Source organism: Melanerpes formicivorus, unplaced genomic scaffold (assembly GCF_026170545.1).
Source record: "Melanerpes formicivorus ecotype bairdi unplaced genomic scaffold, bMelFor1.0.p_v2 SCAF_11, whole genome shotgun sequence".
Taxonomy (NCBI): Eukaryota; Metazoa; Chordata; class Aves; order Piciformes; family Picidae; genus Melanerpes; species Melanerpes formicivorus.
Window position 1 is genome coordinate 16,618,512 of NW_027142363.1, and position 18,261 is coordinate 16,636,772.

Genomic DNA, 18,261 nt, shown 5'->3' on the forward strand with positions numbered 1-18,261 from the left:
CCCTGAGCCTCCTCTTCTCCAGGCTAAGCAACCCCAGCTCCCTCAGCCTCTCCTCACAGGGCTGTGCTCCAAACCCTTCCCCAGCCTCATTGCCCTTCTCTGGACACATTGAAGTGTCTCAGTGTCCTTCTTAAACTGAGGGGCCCAGCACTGGACACAGGACTCAAGGTGTGTTATTTCTAACCTAAGTGCTGAGTCTTTGATTTGTCCTTTCTCATGCCATGCACTGCTACACGCAGGGATAACTCCATGCTTTTCTAGGTGGGGGTGGTGGAGTGCTAATTAAATTTTGTCTGCTGCTAGTGAAGGGGAGAGAGCAGTTTTGGCACAGCATTGTAGTGATAAGAATAGCAATCTAGGCTTCTTCAGTTGATAGGATATGAGGGTTTTAGTTTTACTTCATATGCAGGTCTCTCATACTATTGCAGATTCAGAAATGTTCTTTTGATATTTTTTTTTCCTTTCATGCAACAAGAAAGATTCAGCACCTTTATGTGCTGCTTTTTGTGTCCCCCTCTCTATTCTGGTCTGCATTTCTTATGGTGTTACATAAGAAGAGCTGCCTCTGCCTCCTTATTCATCCAACCTAAGGGGCTTTGGGTTTTTAAAAGGCAGAGAAGTACTTTGAAAGAACTTTCATAAGGACACATCTCCCTGTTCTCTGTTCAGCATCTTAATTCCTAACCCTTCTGAATTCTACTGCTGTTCTCCAGCTGTGTCTTTGGGGCTCAGATGTTGTCTTCCACCAACTTTACAGATGGCATTTCTGCTGCTGTTCCATGCTGCCACAACTCCTTTATTTTTGCTGAAGGAAAAGGAGAATTGGTAAAAGCAGCATTTTCTGTTACACTCAAATGGAAAGTCAAGAAATGGTGTCTAGTATCAAAGCTGGCTCTGTCCTTGCAGGGCCAAGACACTCCTCTCTAATGCTGCTTGACCTGTGGCTCAGGGAATAGTTGAAATAGGAAATTTGGTGCACAGGCAGTAGGGAGAGTTGTCTCTTCACAGCATGCTAATGTAGATGAGCTCATATGGAGGTATTTGTCTGAAGCACAGCAGATCCAGTGCTCAGACAGTGAAGATCGACAGCACAATGAACATCTGCATTAGGAGGGATATTTCATAGTACCATACTATCAGTCTGGGTTGGAAGGGACCACAAGGATCATCTAGTTCCAACCCCCCTGCCATGGGCAGGGACACCCCACACTAGATCAGGCTGGACAGAACCTCATTCAGCCTGGTCTTAAACATCTCCAGGGCCAGGGCCTCAACCACCTCCCTGGACAACCCATTCCAGGGCTTCACCACTCTCATGGTGAAGAACTTCCTCCTCACATCCAGCCTGAATCTCCCCACCTCCAGCTTCATTCCATTCCCCCTAGTCCTATCACTACCTGATATCCTGAGAAGTCCCTCCCCAGCCTTCTTGTCGGCCCCCTTCAGATCCTGGAAGGCCACAATGAGGTCACCTCGAAGCCTTCTCTTCGCCAGACTGAACAGCCCCATATTTGATGAGAACCTCCTCTTAAGGCCAGGATAGCAACAACGTGCAGCACAAAACAACATGCTTCTGCTTTTGGAGCAAAATATGATTCCTGAAATATGTGACAAGCTGATCTGTGCTGAGTTCCTAAATGCAGCACCCTTATGAAGAATCAGAATCTCATGGAGAAAATGGGGAAAAGATGGACTTGAAGTCTAGAATCAGATGCATGATGAGTTCTTGGACAAGGGAGCAGAGAATGATGATGTGTGTAACTTCAATTGTGAGTGCCTCAGTGTGCAACTCTTGTATTTCCACTTGCTTAGTGGGTGGAAGTGTGTGTGTGTGTGTGGCTGTTGTAGAGTATCAAGTAATTATGTGCTCAGCTGGACTACTAGAATCATTGAATCAATAAGGTTGGAAAAGACCTCAGAGATCATCATGTCCAATCTATCACCCAACACCTCATGACTAACTAAACCATGGCTTCAGGTGCCACGTCCAGTCCTTCTTTGAACACCTCCAGGGAGGGTCCCAACAGTCCCCCCAGTTGCAGGATTTGGGAAGAATACATATCCAGGAGCAGAGACCCAAGACACAAAATATGCAGCCTCACATTGAGAAAATGAGAAGTGACTGAAATCAGAAGCAGATGAAAGGGAGCTGCTAGTTTCTGGGCACCATGACATAGAGGCATTCTGCACTCTCAGGCCCTTCCTACAGAAGGGAGGGCTGGGGCAGAAATACAGAGCTCACTTTCCAAAGGTGCTGTATTGCAGAAATACAGCCAGTTGGACTTTCTGGGCTTATTTTTGCTGCAGCATATCCTGCATTCATCCTTTATTAAAAGCAAACAAACAAAAAAACCCCAAAGAGCACAGACATGTTGAACAAAAAACTTCACACGTCACTTTTATGCAAGGTGAAACTTCTCAAGAAAAGAGGAGTGAGCAATGGTGAGATCATTACATATTCCCCAAAACTGAACTCAATGCCCTCCCCATAAGAGCAACAAGATACTTGTCAGGATTACATTGTGCACTGTTTTGCCTTCAAGCAGCAGTTTTCACAATGAGTAAACATGGCCCACAAGATGAGAAACCTGGAATGACAACTTTAAATCAGTGCTGCATAAAGCAGACCACAGTACAAAGCTATGTAAAGAAACAGCAGGAGCAGAGAAGGCTGAACTCCCCTGTGAGGAGAGGCTGAGGGAGCTGGGGTTGTTTAGCTGGGAGAAGAGAAGGCTCAGGGGAGACCTTCTTGCTCTCTCCAACTCCCTGAAGGGAGGTTGTAGCCAGGTGGGGGGTGGTCTCTTCTTCCAGGCAACCAGCATCAGAACAAGAGGATACAGTCTCAAGCTGTGCCAGGGGAGGTTTAGGCTGGAGGTGAGGGGAAAGTTCTTCCAAGAAAGAGTAACTGGCCATTAGAATGTGCTGTCCAGGGAGGTGTGGAGTCACCATCCCTGGAGGTGTTCAAGAGGGGATTGGATGTGGCACTTGAATCCATGGTTTAGTTAGTCATGAGGTGTTGGGTGATAGGTTGGACTAGATGATTCCTGAGGTCTTTTCCAACTTTATTGACTCTATGACTATGATTCTGTTATCACCACTGATTTTGTGATGTAATTCCAACTTTCTTGAGAGTTCAGCTGAAAATATCTGGATTTCTGTTAGGGTCTATTTGCAAAGGAAATATAAAAGCTACACTAAGTGCTGCTGACTCAGTGTCAGCTTTTGTCACTATCTGTGAGTACTTCAGCAGTATCCTCATACCTTGCCTCTGATGCTGCCCTTCCACACCTATTGTAAAACTGGGACTCTGAGTCTTGTCTGACTAATATCTTTACTCCTGAATAAAAAGCGTCCTGGAGGTCCTGTCATGTTGTGACCTGTGTGTTATGTTATTTGTTCAGTATTTGGTGTCTGTTTTAATGTTGATTATTTGAGTCAAGCTGTTGTGTACTGGTTTGTGTGCACTGTTGAGTAGCATTCTGGGATGTCCATATGAACATGCTGGAATGTGTCTCCCCAAAACCACTACTGTCCTTATGTAGTCTCAAGCTGTGGCAGGGGAGTTTAGGCTGGAGGTGAGGACAAAGTTCTTCACAGAAGGAGTTACTGGCCATTGGAATGTGCTGCCCAGGGAGGTGGTGGAGTCAGCATCCCTGGAGGTGTTCAAAGGCAGATTGGACATGGCACTTGAAGCCATGGTTTAGTTAGTCATGAGGTGCTGGGTGACAGGTTGGACTTGATCCCTGAAGTCTTTTCCAACCTTGTTGGTTCTATGTTGCTGTGTTTCTATGGTCTGGATGGAAAGGTGCTGCAGAAGTACCTGCACCTGTTCATTAATCCCTCTCTTGCTACTGCTTTCCATCCCTCTTCAGATTACACGCTGACAGTGGAGGCGGTGAAATTGAAGCCATTCTTTGTAGCAGGCCACACCTTTGAGATGACCTGCAAAGTGTCTTCGAAAAACATCAAGACCCCGCGCTACTCTGTCCTCATCACCGCCGAGAAGCCGCTTGCCGATCACTCCAGTCCCAACGGCACCACGCGCATCATCTCCCTCAGCCAGGACTCGGTGGTGCGGCTGGAGGACTGGACGGACCAGGCCCGCGTGGACGGCGTGGTGCTGGAGAAGGTGCAGGAGAATGAGTTCCGCTACAGGATGTACCAGACGCAGATCTCTGACGCGGGGCTGTATCGCTGCGTGGTGACCGCCTGGTCTCCAGGCGGCGGCGGCATGTGGCGGGAAGCGGTGAACGGCTTATCCAACCCTATTCAGATAGACTTCCAGACATCAGGTTGGTATGGAATCTGGCAGCTCTGTGGCTCAACCACAAAGGGAAGGAGTTCTGTGATGCTTTCCCTGTCTCAGGGAAATATCTTCCTCTTCTTATGCTCTTTGATATCTTCATTGAGGATCTGGATGAGGGGATTGAGTCCATCATCAGTAAATTGGCAGATGAAACCAAGCTGGGGGCAGGAGTTGATCTGTTAGAGGGCAGGAGAGCTCTGCAGAGGGACCTTGCCAGGCTGGACAGATGGGCAGAGTCCAAGGGCAGGAGATTGAACACATCTGAGTGCCAGGTTCTACACATTGGCCACAACAACCCCATGCAGTGCTACAGGCTGGGGTCAGAGTGGCTGGAGAGCAGCCAAAAAGAAAGGGACCTGGGGGTACTGGTTGATAGTAGGCTGAACATGAGCCAGCAGTGTACCCAGGTGGCCAAGAAGGCCAATGGTATCCTGACCTGCATCAGGAACAGTGTGGCCAGCAGGAGCAGGGAAGTCATTGTGCCCTGTGCTCAGCACTGGTTAGGCCACACCTGGAGTCCTGTGTCCAGTTCTGGGCCCCTCAGTTTAGGAAAGATGTTGAGCTGCTGGAAGGTGTCCAGAGAAGGGCAACAAAGCTGGGGAGGGGTCTGGAGCACAGCCCTGTGAGGAGAGGCTGAGGGAGCTGGGGTTGCTTAGTCTGGAGAAGAGGAGGCTCAGGGGAGACCTTCTTGCTCTCTGCAACTACCTGTAGGGACGTTGTAGCCAGGTGGGGGTTGGTCTCTTCTCCCAGGCACCCTGCACCACAACAAGAGGACACAGTCTCAAGCTGTGCCAGGGGAGGTTTAGGCTGGATGTTAGGAAGAAATTCTTCCCAGCAAGAGAGACTGGCCATTGGGATGTGCTGCCCAGGGAGGTGGTAGAGTCACCATCACTGGAAGTGTTTAGGAAGAGCCTGAATGAGGCACTTGGTGCCATGGTTTAGTTGATTAGGTGGTGTTGGATGTTAGATTGGACTTGATGATCTCAAAGGTCTCTTCCAACCTGGTCTGGTCTATTCTATTCTTTGGAACATGGAATTGGTCTCGAAATGGTATGATGACAGAGAGCTCTGCTTCTATCCTTTAGTGTGCCCTTTGTGCTATTGATTGTCCACAGAAATATGTTTAATGAATTGGCTGTAAGCATAACCCCTGGCTTTTTCTTTACTAATGTAGCTTTTATGATCCTGCAGGCTCAGAGCTTGTTCTCAGTATGGAATAACTGCTGACACATTTGCCAGCTCTGTCACTGGATTGCTGTTTAGCTAGTGGCTGCTCTGGAAGAACATTAAACTGAATTTGTGTTCCAAACCAGGCTCAGTTAACATTAAATTGCCTGACCACACCTTTCAGTTGATGCAGTTGCATAAAATGGTCAGGTCAAGGCAATGGTAGCTTTTTAGCCACCTCTGCAAGCATATCCTGCCACTGGAAGACTTTAGAGACCCCTTGTGGCTGGGCTACAGAGCTCCACAGATTGGGATTTCAGTACCCAGAAGTGCACACTGTTCCTCCCATCCTTGCTGAAACCCTCATCTTCAGCCATAACATAGCCTGCCTGAGATGCCTGTAGAAAAGCCTGCCTGTCCTGGTATATTTTTTGGGGGAGGGAGAGAGGCACAGCATTGTACTGAATCCTCAGAGGTTTGTGCTGACACTGGCTTCCTATTGTGCTGTGTGGGTGCAAAGTGTCACAGGTCTCATTTTTGTAATGGTGGTGCACTTTGAGTGAAGGCCTCATCTCATGATTTGATAAACCAAAGCTGGTGACCTCTTGAGCAGCTTTGAAGAGCTCTCAATGTAGCACAACTAGAGAGCTCCCTGTGTTGGAGCTCTCTAGTTGGCTGCTTTATCACAAACCTTCTGCACTCTTCCATTCCTATCCACAAGCACAGCTTGGGTGAAGGTCATCTCCTTATAATAGCAGGGCTGTAAGGTTTTTTGAAGATCTGCCTGTGACTGGGCAAGAGCAGCCTGACTTCTGGTTGCATCTATAACGAAGGAAATTGTTCTCTCTGTGATGATTTCTGAAGACAACTTCCTTATAGGAGGCTTACTCAACACTGGCTAGGCCATACCTTGAGTGCTGTGTCCATAGGACATTGAGATACTTGAATGTGTCCAGAGAAGGGCAGTGAGGCTGGGGAGAGGTCTGGAGCACAGCCCTGTGAGGAGAGGCTAAGTGAGCTGGGGTTGCTTAGCCTGGAGAAGAAGAGGCTCAGGGGAGACCTCATTGCTGTCTGCAGCTACCTGAAGGGAGGTTGTAGCCAGGTGGGGGTTGGTCTCTTCTCCCAGGCAACCAGCACCAGAACAAGAGGACACAGTCTCAATCTGTGCCAGGGGAAGTTTAGGCTGGAGGTGAGGAGAAAGTTCTTCCCAGAGAGAGTTGTTAGCTGTTGGAATGTGCTGCCCAGGGAGGTGGTGGAGTCCCCATCCCTGGAGGTATTCAAGAAGGTATTTGATATGGCACTTGAAGCCATGGTTTAGTTAGTCATGAGGTGTTGGGTGATAGGTTGGACTTGATGATCTTTGAGTTCTCTTACAACCTTACTGATTCTGTGATTCATACTGGGGAAAGGCCAAGGGCTTCAGAGAGCAGGTAGCCTTCCAATGAGTGCATCACTTTGTAAGATGCTTTGAAATACAGCATTCTGACACACGCCTTAATGAAGATGCAGCCTGACCTATGCCAACCAGAGAGTCAGCAGCACTGACTCATCTCAGTGCTGCTTTCAGTTCCACATAATTGCCAGTTGGCTTTGTATTTAGTTTTATGGTGAGTTACTTTCTGAGAATTATCTGCAAGTTGCATATGATCCAAATGCCTCTCAGAACAGCACTGTCACAGATGACTGTTGCTGTAGACTTGTCTTCTCAGGGTGGCTTAATGGGCTATAGTTATAACCCTATTACTTTGATATCTGGGTCAGACACAGGGGGTGAGCAGCATTTGCGGAGCAGCAATGCAAGAATGCAATCTATCCCAGACCTCTATCCTCTCCTCAAAGTTATTACATGGGAGGTTTCCTGCACAAAAGTGGTGGCTGGTGATGCTCCCAGCATTGCTCATGTTGTGTCATTTTGAACTCCCATCCAAGCCCTTTGGTGGGATGCTATTAATATCCATGCTTCAGATGGAAATCTGTGAGCTATGCAAGGGAGGGAAGTGTGCATGTTGCAGTCTTGACTACTTCTTGCTGTCACTCTCTACTCTCAGCCTCTTCCCCCAGATAGGATTTCTGGAGCGTGCAGTGAAGAAAGGGAGGCAGCCTGTAAAACTGCCCTGGGAATGTGTGAATTCCAGTAGTAGGGCTGGAGCAGAGGGAGGGGTGGTCCTGAAGCCCTCTCAGCCTTTCATTCTTTACAAAAGAATGAAGAGAGAAATGAGATCCCAGGCACAATTTACTGGAGACCTGATTCCCAAAATAATCTTGGCATGTGGCAAAACCTGACTTCAAATGCCTTCCTTTCTTCAATTTGTACATGAACTGTGTGTCCTTCAGTTCTTTCTTGGATATCCTTGCTGGGCATTCATCTCTGGGCATGATAAGGACATATGATGAGCACAGTTAGAGCAGACCAAGTGTGGAATCATCATTTGGAGAATGACTTGGAATCAGGTCTACAAGACAAAAAGATGTTTCATAAGTGTGTCACTTGGGTTTTGTTTGCTAAGGTGTGCTCTCTCTGCAAACTGAGACTGAGGTAAATGGCAAAGCTGTGGAGCATCTCTCAAAGCACAGCTCACACACCACACTCTTGTCTTGCATCCTGTGATGCAGGCAGCTGTCAGAGTTGTTCTTCAGGGAAAAAAAGGTGGTGCCAGATTTTCCCTAATGGGAATGGGGAAGGACTTGAACTGCTGAGTGGTTTGCAGGGAGAATGAGAGTATCCCTGAAATTGTGGCTCAGAAAAAGCAGAGGGATGCAGCTCTCCAGACAACTCTGAAAGCTGGGGAGCACAGCTCTGCTAAATACTGAATAAGGGGAGGGTGAGTTGTGATGAGTAGTTTGTGTGTTTCTCCCTAATAGGAAAACTATTAATAAGTCCATTGCAGTGACTTCTGGGCTTCTTAAAGTGTAACAAAGACATCTTAACTGTGAGAGGGTATAATATGGTAATAAACTTTTGAAAACCAGAGTATTCCTGTCTCCCTCCTACTTGGAAGACCTGGACTTGGACAGCATTTTCAGCTTACAGCATGGAGGATGAAGCAGGGTGGTGATCAATATGGAAGCAGCATTTTCATCAGAAGGAAGCCCTTAAAGGATTTTACATAAAGGTTTTAGCAGCAGTAGTCCTTTCTTTCTCAGTTGTTTGTATTGATTCTCCTTTGGCAGGACTAGGGACACTTGCTAGGATTAGAAAACCTTCCCTTCAGTTTGACTCCCTCTCAGATCTAAGTGGTGTTTGAAGGAGTTTTCAGTGTGCACAGGCATTGTGTGTTGTGATCTGTCTAAATGGCAGGAAGCCTGTAAGCTTTTTTTTTTCATATGAGCTGTGGGCTGTGCACATGAAGCATCAATGTTTCCTCACACAATAGGCTTGAAATGTGGCAGTGCTCTGAAATGTTTCTCCATGAGCATCTGTGGAAAATGTCTTGCTGGGATTCTTTCCATTCAAGGCAAAACTTGCTGGCTGCAAGCAGAGGCCTCCACTATTCTTCCTCCACTTGGTGTTGCAGAGGGCTGTGTGTATTCCATTTGTTTAACAAGCTGAAATGTTCATGTAAAGGCATTTGTTTGAAACTTCCTGCACTGAAAAATGAATGGATTTTGTCCACTGAAATATATATATATCTATAAATTGGAAATTAGAGGGTGGTGGTGATGGTGAGGAGGAGCCTGGTAGATCATTAGTTTTCAAATACTGTTTCAATGGCATTGTTCTCTGCTGGATATATTTTAAGACCAGAGAGGATTTTGGCCACAACAACCCCATGCAGAGCTACAGGCTGGGGTCAGAGTGGCTGGAGAGCAGCCAAACAGAAAAGGATCTGGGCGTGATGATTGACAGCTGCCTAAACATGAGCCAGCAGTGTGCCCAGGAGGCCAAGAAGGCCAGTGGCATCCTGGCCTGCATTGGGAATAGTGTGGCCAGCAGGAGCAGGGAAGTCATTGTGCCCTGTACTCTGCATTGGTTAGGCCACACCTTGAGTCCTGTGTCCAGTTCTGGGACCCTCAGTGTTAGGACATTGAGACATTTGAACGTGTCCAGAGAAGGGCAAGGAGGCTGGGGAGAGGCCTTGAGCATGAGGAGAGGCTGAGGGAGCTGGGGTTGCTTAGCCTGGAGAGAAGGAGGCTCAGGGGAGACCTTCTTGCTCTCTACAACTCCCTGAAGGGGGGTTGTAGCCAGGAGGGAGTTAGTCTCTTCTCTCAGGCAACCAGTACCAGAACAAGAGGACACAGTCTCAAGCTGCACCAGGTGAAGTTTAGGCTGGAGGTGAGGAGAAAGTTCTTCACAGAGGGAGTCGTTAGCCATTGGACTGTGCTGCCCAGGGAGGTGGTGGAGTCACCATCCCTGGAGGTGTTCAAGAGGTGATTGGATGTGGCACTTGGTGCCATGGTTTAGTCATGCGGTCTGTGGTGACAGGTTGGGCTTGATGGTCTTTGAGGTCTCTTCCAACCTTGGTGATACTGTGATTTTGTGAATCTTTTGTTCTGGCCTTATGAATAACGTGGATCACTGGACTAATATCTCATATCAGGTGGCTCAGTTGGTTGCACATAAGACCCTTAATGGGAAGGTCGTGAGTTCAAGCCTGCAGTGGGCAGTAGTGTCTTCCCTACTCTAGTCATGAGGTCTGTGGTGACAGGTTGGACTCGATGATCTTTGAGGTCCCTTCCAACCTTAGGAATACTGAATACTAATTTCATGCAATGAATGCCTGCTGTATGTCCAGTAGCTGTAAGCAAACTAAGCTTATTTGGGGGGCAGAGGGAAGCTGCCCTGTATGAAGACTTTAATGATCTTCAGTGCTTCGTTTTGGTTTTCCCAGTCTAGAGCAGAGGTTCTTCCATCTCTTTTTCAGAGGCTGCCCAGCAGTGTGAGGGACAAGCAGGTGCTAGTGCTTGTCAGGAAATGTTCTCTTTATTTCATTGTATCTGCTGAACTGCTGGAACTCAAGTGCATCCTCTTTCCTCCTGGGTGCTTTGATGTAGGTAGCCTTTCTTTTAGTCTGGAACACACATGTCTTTTGCTTGCTACTCTTCTGCAGCCAGTATATCAAGACAGCTTCTTGAAAGACTTGTGATCCTACCCACCCACACTGAAATCTCTTGCTTGTCTTCTGGTAATTTGGAGGTGTTGCTCCAGTGCAAGGGATGAACAGTGAATGAGACAGAGTGTCTTTTTTTCATGCTCTGATTTGCCCTCAGTCTTAGTTGACAGGGCAGCAAAGGTGGAAGTCGAATAGGTTGAAACTGGCTTGAGATCAGAGTGCTTATCTGATGTGGGTCTGTACAGGTATGTGGTTCAAATTGCTCCAGCTGGCCTACAGCAGTTTGGATTTTTTTCATACTGGAGCACCTGGTCTCTCTGAAATTCACCTGGTTTATCCTGGCACCAAAAATTCTTCTTTGGCATTTGTTCTTTAATTTTCTCTCTCTTTTTACTCTGAATCTGGCCACCCAGGTTAGGAATTTTCACAGAAGTGACTTACTTTCATTTCCCTTTAAGGAAGCAGGGAGAAGGAAGCTTTTAATCTCACATTGAGAAGTCTCTCTCATAATGAGAGAGAAACGTTTTTTGTTTGTTGTGCTCTGAGCTAGCTTCCCTCTGTCCCATGCAGCAGAGGAGGGGGGAAAGCTCTGGAGAGGCAAAAATAAAACAGTAAGGGAAATGTCTTGATGAAATCTTCAACTCTGAATTCCATCTGCATGTGAGCTCATTGCAGAGCAATGTATTACCATTCACTCTGGAAGAAGCTGAAATGAATTGAGGGCTGCTGAAATACGACATGAGGATTGATGTTGAACTTGCAATTAAAATTAAATGATGCCCTGCAGTGACCCTGAGATGTGCTCAGTTTCAGGAAAGGAGAATAGAAATGTTCTTAAAGGAAAGAAACCTTAATCATGGAAATGAATGAAGAGCAATGCAGCAGAAACTCTTTGGCAAGAAAGACTGGTATTTTCCAGGCACTGTTAATGGACAGGAACTTGCTTAGTCATTGTGTGCCTGTGTGCCTTAATTTGTAGCTGGAAATAGGAACCACAGACTAAACTACTGGGAACTTCTTCCAGTAACAGTTGTTATGAGGCTTGGGGTAAAACTTGTTGGAGAATAGCTCCATGAAGAAGCAGAGAGGGCAGGGGGCTGGAATATAGTGTAGGTGAAGGACCTTATTATCTGGAGAAAGGCAGGTCATGGGATCCTCAGTGCAAGAATGAATTATTTGGTGCCAGGGCAGATATGAGTAATACTTTGGAAGACAGAGAAGCTGTGGGTTGCATCAGGCTTTTTTCCCCACTTGTGGTTTGTGGTGCTGGCTGACTGCAAGCAGGGAAGCTGCATGCAGTGATTGTGGCCTCCCTGCTGGGTAAGGAACTGAGCGTAGGCCTCTTGGGTGCAAGGGCTTGCTCTGGATCTCTGCTGTCAGTCATGGTACTTGACCTTTCTCCGATCTGTTTTGCTTGTCTAGAAAATAAAGGTAACTCATGTCTGTGGGGAGGCTGTACCTTGTTTTTACAGAGAAGTACTGGCTAAAATGGTATAGAAAAGGTCAAAATGTCACCTAGGACCCAGGTAATTGGGATCTCTTCTGTTGTAAATCTAGCCTTTTGGTTGTTCCTCCCTCCTTTTCCCTTCCCTTTTCTTGCAGATTTAAGGTGTTTGGATTGCTGAGCAGGGATAGTGGAATGACATAAGGAAAACAGGGATCAGGATTTTTTCGTTCTCCATTTTTTTGTTCTCCAATATGGGAATCCTTAAGCTGAGTCATAGAATCATGGAATGAATAAGGCTTGAAAAGACCTCAGGAATCATCAAGTCCAACCTATCACCCAACACCTCATGACTACTAAACCATGGCTCCAAGTGCCACATCCAAGCCCCTCTTGAACACCTCCAGGGATGGTGACTCCACCACCTCCCTGGGCAGCACATTCCAATGGCCAACAACTCTCTCTGGGAAGAACTTTCTCCTCACCTCCAGCCTAAACTTCCCCTGGTGCAGCTTGAGACTGTGTCCTCTTGTTCTGGTGCTGGTTGCCTGGGAGAAGAGACCAACCCCCACCTGGCTACAACCTCCCTTCAGGGAGTTGTAGATAGCAAGAAGGTCTCCCCTGAGCCTCCTCTTCTCCAGGCTAAGCAACCCCAGCTCCCTCAGCCTCTCCTCACAGGGCTGTGCTCAAGGCCTCTCCCCAGTCTTGTTGCCCTTCTCTGGACATGTTCAAGTGTCTCAATGTCCTTCTTAAACTGAGGATCTCAGAACTGGACACAGTACTCCAGGTGTGGCCTAACCAGTGCTGAGTACAAGGGCAGAATATCTTCCCTGCTCCTGCTGGCCACACTGTTCCTGATACAGGCCAGGATGCCATTGGCCTTCTTGGCCACCTGGGCACACCGCTGGCTCATGTTCAGCTGCTGTCAACCTGTATCCCCTAGTCCTATCACTACCTGACATCCTGAGAAGTCCCTCCCCAGCCTTCTTGTAGGCCCCCTGCAGATACTGGAAGGTCACAATGAGGTCACCTCGGAGCCTTCTCTTCTCCAGACTGAACAGCCCCAACTCCTTCAGTCTGTCCTCATAGGAGAGGTGCTCCAGCCCTCTGATCATCCTCGTGGCCCTTCTCTGGACACCTTCCAGCACCTCCATATCCCTCTTGTGATAGGGGCTCTAGAACTGGAGGCAGTACTGCAGGTGGGGTCTCCCCAGAGCTGAGTAGAGGGGGAGAATCACCTCCCTTGACCTGCTGGCCACACTGCTCTTGATGCAGCCCAGGGTCTGATTGGCTTTCTGGGCTGCAAGTGCACACTGAGAGCTCATGTTGAGCTTCTCGTCCACCAGCACCCCCAAGTCTCTCTCCTCAGGGCTGCTTTCCAGCCAGTCGCTGCCCAGCCTGGATTTGTGCCTGGGATTGCCTGACCCAGATGCAAGACCCTGCACTTGGTCTTGTTGAACCTCATGAGGTTGGCTTGTGCCCACCTCTCCAGCCTGTCAAGGTCCCTCTGGATGTCCTCCCTTCCCTCCAGCGTGTCTGCTGCACCACACACCACACTGTCCTTTGAGGGCAGTGTGAGTCCCAGGCCACATGGACAGAAGGCCTGAGAGAATTCCAGAGAAGAAAGGTGATCCTCCTACGAAGCTGCAACCAGAGAGTTTTCAAAACTGAACTGAGGAACCTTCACTATGGAGATGCTTGTTTAGGTTTAAAAAAGCTAGAGATAATTGTTTTCCCTCTTCAGCTGGAGAGAGAAGATCACGGCCTCTTGCACATCTCTTGACTCTGAAATCCAGCTCTTCTAGCACAGGAGAATGATTTTTCCCTGGAGGTACAGATGGTAATTTGCAGAGCTGCCCTAGTAGGGAGATAACCAAAGAAAAATAAGTGTTTGTGGCTTACCAAGGGGGCATGTGTGATCGTGAAATGACAGAGCAGCTGCTGCCCAGCAGCCTTCTTAGTGTCCAGGAAGCTTTGACTCTCATGTGGGAGGCAGGGTTTGTGGTCAGTGACCCAAAACTCTGTTACCAGAGTACATGGCCTTTCCTGGCTGAGTGACCAAATGAGCTTTTACCCTTGTGACATTCAGTGGCCAGGAGTGCTCAGTGCATTAGCTGTTTGCTGGCATGCCGGGATTTGAAGCCAGTGTCTGCTGAATGCAATAGATGCCTGGACTTTCGAGCTACAAATAAGGCCTGAAAAGTCCTGTCTGTGTGTACTCTCTGTCTTCCCTTGTTTACTCTGCCATCCTTAGCCTGACAAAGCTGAGCTCATGCAGTTCATCTCCTTTGCTGCAATCCCTGCCAGCATCTAGCCAAGAGCCTGTATGCTGGATTAGAGCACGTTCTGTGCTCCTGCCACAGTGTCACCTCACTCGCCGCTGGGATTTAAGATAGACCCCAAGCCCTAGACAGTGCCAGGATTATTATGGTGGCGTTCTGCCTTTGATCAGTGAAACAGAGGTTAAGTTCTGGGAAATACAGGGATGTTCTTGGCAGATATTGATAGTCTCTTTGTTTCTGTGACAGTTCACACACGACTTGAGCCTGTTCTGGTTATAGCTGGCTGGAATGCCCTGATCCATGATGCTTTTAGTCCTGTAAGACCTTGAACTTCTGTCTGCACAACTCAAAAAAAAATTACTGAAAATGCCCTTTTGGTTTTTTATCTGAAGAGGAATAGTCAAATAGGCTGTAAGGGGAATATGGTTGTTGTGTGTGTGTGTATGTCAGGAAACACTGAATTAACATAGAAAGAGTTTGAGTAGAAGCGGAGGAAGCAATCAGATTAATCTCTCTCCATTTCCCCAGAAGAGGATCCCATGGTGCTGATCTTAAGTTACAGCTGCAGCCTGCTTGTGAAGTCACTCCTGGAACAGCTGAACTTCAAATTAATCTGGATCTCTTAATTCCTTTAATATGTTCTAGCATAAGTGTAGGGTTTGGGCTGGTATTGTGCCCACCTCTCCAGCCTGTCAAGGTCTCTCTGGATGGCATCCCTTCCCTCCAGTATATCTGCTGCACCACACACCACACTGTCCTTTGAGGGCAGTGGAAGGCCCAGGCCACATGGACAGAAGGCCTGAGAGAATTCCTTTAATGTGTTTCCTTTAATTCCTTTAATATGTTCTAGCATAAGTGTAGGGTTGGGGCTGGTAATCCACACATAACCTCTACTGCATCTCTACCACCCTTTTTCTTTCTTTGTTTGGGTAACTTGCAATCTTAATTTTTAACAGAGGGGACTTCTGGTGTCAGAATGGTTACATGGCTCCGGGATTGTATCTTTTTACACTGCCTTTGTTTACAAAGCACAGCTGTTTCTGGGGCAGACCAGAGGACTGTTAAAAATTAATGGTATAACAAAGAGCAGCACATTGTGCCCAGTTGAAATTGTGAGGAGAATTTTGGAAGCCACAGCAGTAATTATTGCATTGTAATTGGAATTAATTTCTTAGTGTGCTGTGTAATCTCTGCTGACCAAAACAAGCCAGGCCTTTGTAGTCTAGAACAGCTTCTCCAAAAATGGCAGTTCCAACTTCACAGCACATCCAAATTGCTTTCCAGAGCCTCAGTTTGGAAGTGATGTGGTTAAGTGTGTGCAGTCTGGTGAGTTACCAGCATTGCTTTCCAGAGAAATCTCCTGGGAGAGCAAAGGGTGAGTGGGCTGTCCAGGATGATTTCCTTAAATATTTTCCTTCAGAAGCATTGTTCACCACTGATGCTCAGTGGATTTGAAATGTACAATCCCTGTGCTAAAACAGTAGCATGGGAGAGTGGGGGAGGACAAATCTTCCAAAAGCTTTTCGTTCTCATTCTTTCTTTTTATGATGCTGGTGGAGCCCCAGAAATAGCTGAGCCAGGGTTATGATAGCAGCTAATGGTATCCAGGGAGGGTAAGAAAGGTTACTTCTTAATCTGAGTCCCAAGTTCTTTGTTGATTTCCCTGGTCCCTTCCTCCATCCTGGAGGCCACAGGTAGCATCATGCTTCCTCTGATTCCTCTCTTTGCCTTGTTGAATAGAACAATAGTGTAGAATATTGTGGCATACTGAGCTTCTGTCCTGTGACATAGACTTGTCTAGAGATGTTGGCATGTCTGAGGAGTTGCAGTTTGGGTTAATTTTGCTCCAGAGAAGCAATTGTCATAAAAATTTGGGTGAGTTCTGTTTTTTAGCTTACATACCACAGAAGCCAAACACTATGTTGTTATGGTGCCTGAGCATTTCATAACAGCCTAATGGTTTTAGCCAATATCATCACCACCTTGCAGCTGAAGGAGTTACTGTACCCTTGGGCTTTGAGACATCTTCCACAGCAGAAACTATCTGTGGCAGAGCCTGAAGGAAAACTCAGACAAGTGTTACCAGATGCAGTTTTTACATTGTGTTTCAGGTCTGTAGCAGAACCATCTGTACTGTTGAAATACTGGTTTCATCTAACTTGAATTCCTCTTGACAGCATCAGCCTTAAAGACCCATGCTGGATTATCCTGAACACCTGAACCTTTGGGCCCTTAGGAGTTACTGGTGGAAGACCAGCTCCTTTTGTGTGCAGCATAGTAGAACACAGACTTGGGCAGCAGCCTGTTGGGTGACAGCTTTGGGTACTTTGTCTTAGTGCAAATGTAAGTTTTCACAAAACAGTTATCCATGGTTGCTTATCCTCACTTCAGAGCTCTGTCTCCTCAAACCAGCAGAGAAGAAAATGCAAGAAAAGTTTTGGACCCTGAATTAAAACCTGTCATGAGTAATTGTGGTTTCTCTTTTCTAGGGCCTGTGTTTAATGTCTCAGTGCATTCTGACAACCCAACGATCTACCAGGGGGAGCTGGCAGATTTGCTGTGCATTGTCACAATGGAAGGAGTGGCACTTGAACCAGGTACTTCAGCTAAATTGTTTTTTACTTACTCACTTTCACTAGACAGAATATCCCCAGCAGTGCAACCCTATCTCCTTGGAGTGGGACTGGAGAGCTGAGAGCCAGCACTGAGAATCCTGTAGAATTAGATGAATACTGGCAAGCATGTTTGCTTCAGACAGCCCAATTTGAAACAGTTTCACATTCCAAGGTGGGGCAGAGGGGAGGAAGTCTTAGAGTAGAGTAGAATTGACCAAGTTGGAAAAGACCTTCGAGATCATCAAGTCCAACCTATTACTCAACACCATCTGATCAACTAAGCCATGGCACCAAGTGCCTCATCCAGGCTCTTCCTAAACATCTCCAGGGATGGTCACTCCACCACATGCCTGGGCAGCACATTCCAATAGCCAGTCTCTCTTTCTATGAAGAACTTCTTGCTAACATCCAGCCTAAAACTTCCCTGGCACAGCTTGAGACTGTGTCCTCTTGTTCTGGTGCTGGTTGCCTGGAAGAAGAGACCAACCCCCACCTGGCTACAACCTCCCTTCAGGGAGTTGTAGACAGCAAGAAGGTCTCCCCTGAGCCTCCTCTTCTCCAGGTTAAGCAACCCCAGCTCCCTCAGCCTCTCCTCACAGGGCTGTGCTCCAGACCCCTCCCCATCTTTGTTGCCCTTCTCTGGACACCTTTCAGCAACTCAACATCCTTCCTAAACTGAGGAGCCCAGAACTGGACACAGGACTCAAGGTGTGGCCTGACCACTGAGTACAGGGCAGAATGACTTCCCTGCTCCTGATGGCCACGCTATTCTTGATGCAGGCCAGGATGCCACTGGCCTTCTTGGCCACCTGGGCACACTGCTGGCTCGTGTTCAGCCTACTATCAACCAGTACCCCCAGGTTCCTTTCTTTTTGGCTGCTCTCCAGCCACTCTGGCCCTAGCCCCTCTTCTTACTGCTAAAGCCCCCGTTGCTGGCAGTCTTAGCCTGCAACCACTAGATGGGCTGTGAAAGCTTTTCCTATTTCCTTTAGTTGGAAAGGGGGTCTATTGGCAAGGCCTGTTAGGAGGAAATAGTAATCTTTAAACAAATCTTGAAGTCACCTGGCCAGTCAGCTTCAGACTTTAGAGGGAATTTAGGGCTTATCATAAGTCTAAATAATTGACTACTGCAGCCTAAATGCCAAAAAATGAAGGTTTAATGCCACTGCCTTCAGAGGTAAGCCTTCCTTTTTGTGTGGAAGAAGAAAGCAGCACTTTATAAAGTGCTGTGAAAAGGACAGTGGACACTTGAATGGCAAATATTTATGAAGAGTGGAAAAGCTCAGAGAATTGCTTGAAACCTAGCTGCTTGCTAAGCATTGCCTGAGGTGCCTGTCATCGAAACCCTGCAAGAATAGATCTGATTATTTTAGCCAAAGTTTGTGTCTAGGCTTTT

The 18,261-nt window shown here is 47.3% G+C and overlaps 1 protein-coding gene across 2 annotated transcripts in view; it reads left to right on the forward strand.

The window, feature by feature from the left end:
- PTGFRN (prostaglandin F2 receptor inhibitor) overlaps nucleotides 1-18,261 on the forward strand; it is an 86,378-nt gene that overhangs the window by 51,182 nt on the left and 16,935 nt on the right. For both annotated transcript variants that reach the window (XM_068144689.1, XM_068144688.1), the window contains exons 6-7: nucleotides 3,873-4,292; nucleotides 16,740-16,847. In XM_068144689.1, coding sequence (XP_068000790.1) covers nucleotides 3,873-4,292; nucleotides 16,740-16,847 — 528 coding nt within the window. The remainder of the gene's footprint in view (nucleotides 1-3,872; nucleotides 4,293-16,739; nucleotides 16,848-18,261) is intronic.